This window comes from Dufourea novaeangliae, unplaced genomic scaffold (assembly GCF_001272555.1).
Source record: "Dufourea novaeangliae isolate 0120121106 unplaced genomic scaffold, ASM127255v1 scaffold393, whole genome shotgun sequence".
Classification (NCBI taxonomy): Eukaryota; Metazoa; Arthropoda; class Insecta; order Hymenoptera; family Halictidae; genus Dufourea; species Dufourea novaeangliae.
The window spans coordinates 1-2902 of NW_015374263.1; the positions used below are offsets into that span (position 1 = coordinate 1).

At 34.4% G+C, this 2902-nt stretch overlaps 1 protein-coding gene across 1 annotated transcript; it reads left to right on the top strand.

Moving 5' to 3' along the window:
• Positions 1–2013: 2013 nt before the first annotated feature.
• On the top strand, positions 2014–2902 carry LOC107192639 (spermidine synthase-like; the record flags this gene model as incomplete). The annotated part of the gene is made up of 2 exons (XM_015581946.1): positions 2014–2243; positions 2750–2902. Coding segments are annotated over 2 exons (383 nt in total), but the record flags the coding sequence as incomplete, so codon positions are not given.

The window sequence follows — 2902 nt, forward strand, 5'->3', positions numbered from 1 at the left end:
AATGTATTATATATTTGTAATATTAATATTTTAATCTACAATGTATATAAAAACTCCTTAAATCTCGCCTTCGTGATATCCTTAATAATATGACTATCCTACCCTATACTGTCAACAATAATACTATTTATTGTCATTTGGTTACAAATTAAGAAAATATGTAGTGAATGTAACAAAAATAATCTCAATACTATCTCTGCGGAGCCCGAATAGCGTCCAAGAAACTTCACACCGGTTCCGCAGTCGGGATGCTCAGCCACTACACTAACGATACCGATCAGATTATTTACAGAATTTTTGCATGCCATTAAATAAGAGTTTTTGGTCCCCTTACCGGCTATACCCTTGAAAAAGATCGAAGATATATTTATAAAGTAACATTTTAATCTAATGGATGTTAGTACGAATGTTTTTATACTTATGTACTCCAATAGTTAAAATAACGGTAACATCTAATTATAAGAATACTTTTCGTATATATAACAGAATATGTATGTATATAATACAAAATTTAAATATCGAAGAGGAAACAATTTATTTCCTTCTTTTTAAATGTCTCGCAAATTAATATTTTCAAGTTTTTATTTTACTGAGAGGTTACAAAGTGAAATTATAAAATAATTAAATATAAAAAGTAAAACCGCCACAATGGGATTCCAACGGGGTCTCCCAACTGTTGCTCACACACACGTTTAGGTTGCCGGGCGTCGCGTCGGAAACGTGAATTTTCGGCCCAGTGAGATTCTCGAATAGGGTCTCCAAGGTTTCCTCATTCTTTACGTTGCCGGGTGACGCAGGTAGTCGGGGCGGAAACACCCGCGAACGGCCAGCTCACACAGATGCAAGCAAAGTATGCTTGCTGGCAGAAACTGTGGAATAAAGTGGGGGACGCCGGGACGTCATGGTGGTGGGACACTGTTCTTTAGTGGAACAGACCATAGTCTATTTAAGTTTACTGCATACACATGTATAGACGGAGCATAAGCTACCACTTTGGACGAGGGGACCGTAGGATTGGAGGGGAAAAGACAACGGTCGTTAGATATACGTCGGTTAGCTTCGGATGCATTCGGCTAGTTATTAATGGCTGGTAGGCTGTGTGCCATACTATTATTTAATGCTTTATACTATTTATTAATTTTGTTAAATACATGTATCTATACAAACTACATGTCAGACGGAATTTTTAACGTATAATAAGTATATTCTTTTCATCTCATAGCATACATGTATGTAACGTGATTGTATACCCGAATAGCACCGAAATGGAACGAGGTTACCCGATTTACCATTATCCACCCCCTTACCGCGAATCTTACTCTCCCGCTTAGTTAATGCTCCGTCTATACATATATGTCTATGGTCTACTGTAATAAAAACGTCGGACCCTGGTTAGAATTTACAAGATTGTAAATGTCATCGTTTAATACTAGAACTACCGACAATTAATGTGTACCTGTTTTTAACCATTTGTCTTGTAACATCGAATGAAGATTAATATTATTCGTTTTCTTCGAGTCGAAGTGAAACACTGTTTTGATGGTATTAATATTTAACTTTTAAAGTACATGTACATATACAGTAAATACAGAATTCCTTCTGTTTCTGGGACTCTACTAACAATAAAGTAATTCTGGAGATTGCAGACGTTAAGAAAATCGCAAGGCAAGGTGTTAACTAATCGATAAAAATGACAGTTTTATGAAATTATACTAATTTGTAAGTTACTTAATTTTTTTATTTATATATTGTAATAAAAGTTGCGAAAAATCTCGCGAAATGCACTGTTACAACATTTTAATCACTCTCACAGGCATTTACAAATCTGTCATTTTAAATGCTTTGGTAGTTCTAGTGTTAAAAGTTGAACGTTTTTTCATATAAGTCAATGATGCAGGTTACCGAGAATCATGGTGGCAGTCAACGTGTTCATATTTGATCGTGGATTGTCAATCTATTCAAGGTAGCAATCATAATTATTTTGGGTAAAATAAAGGGACATTTTTATTTCAGGCCCAGCAGAGTGTCTGTTTCAAGAATCGTACTTCAGTTTAATGAAAACTGCACTAAAACCTAATGGAATCGTTTGTAGCCAAGCAGGAACAGCGTGGGCAAACCTCGACCATGTGACGCAAACTCTGCAACATTGTAAGACCGTATTTCCGGTTGCGTCTTACGGAATAGCAATGGTACCAACGTACCCCACAGGACAAATCGGTTTTGTCCTTGGTAGTTTGAATACAGTAAGTACAGGCTTTTTATAAAATTATCGCGATGCATTCTTCTGAGTTTTATTTTAATATATTTTAAATTGAAATGGCCAAGCAACCGATGCATACGCTGAAAAGAAAACGAAAAATTCATGAACCCAATATTGCGTATTTATAAATTTCCCATATGAATTATAAAAATGAAATTACTACAGAAAATGTTCTTCATCGAAAGCTTTTTCGTTCTTTAGTATTTGCTAACGTAAATACGTTTTAGTATGCTTTGATACATGACAAAGTATTGTATTATAATTATTATCCAAATTATAGTAGCATGATCTAAACGTCAATTGTAGTAATCGTTATTTATAATAAAAAATGAAATATTGAATGTACAAGATTATTATGCACGTATTTTACATCTGAGGAATTTGGAACTAATTAAATTACACTCCTTTTAAAAATAGATTTATAAAATAATTTTCTTAAGATCTGAAACAGTCCGATTGTAAATAACTTTGTCAAATCTATTGTTTTAGGAAACGAACTTCAAAGAGCCGAAGAAAGTTTTCATTGATAGTGAACTGAATCGAATGAACCTAAAGTACTACGACGATGAAGTGCATCGTGGTGCATTCATTCTGCCAAGGTTCGTCAGGAAAACATTGCAAGGGGCGGATGATAAAAAATAA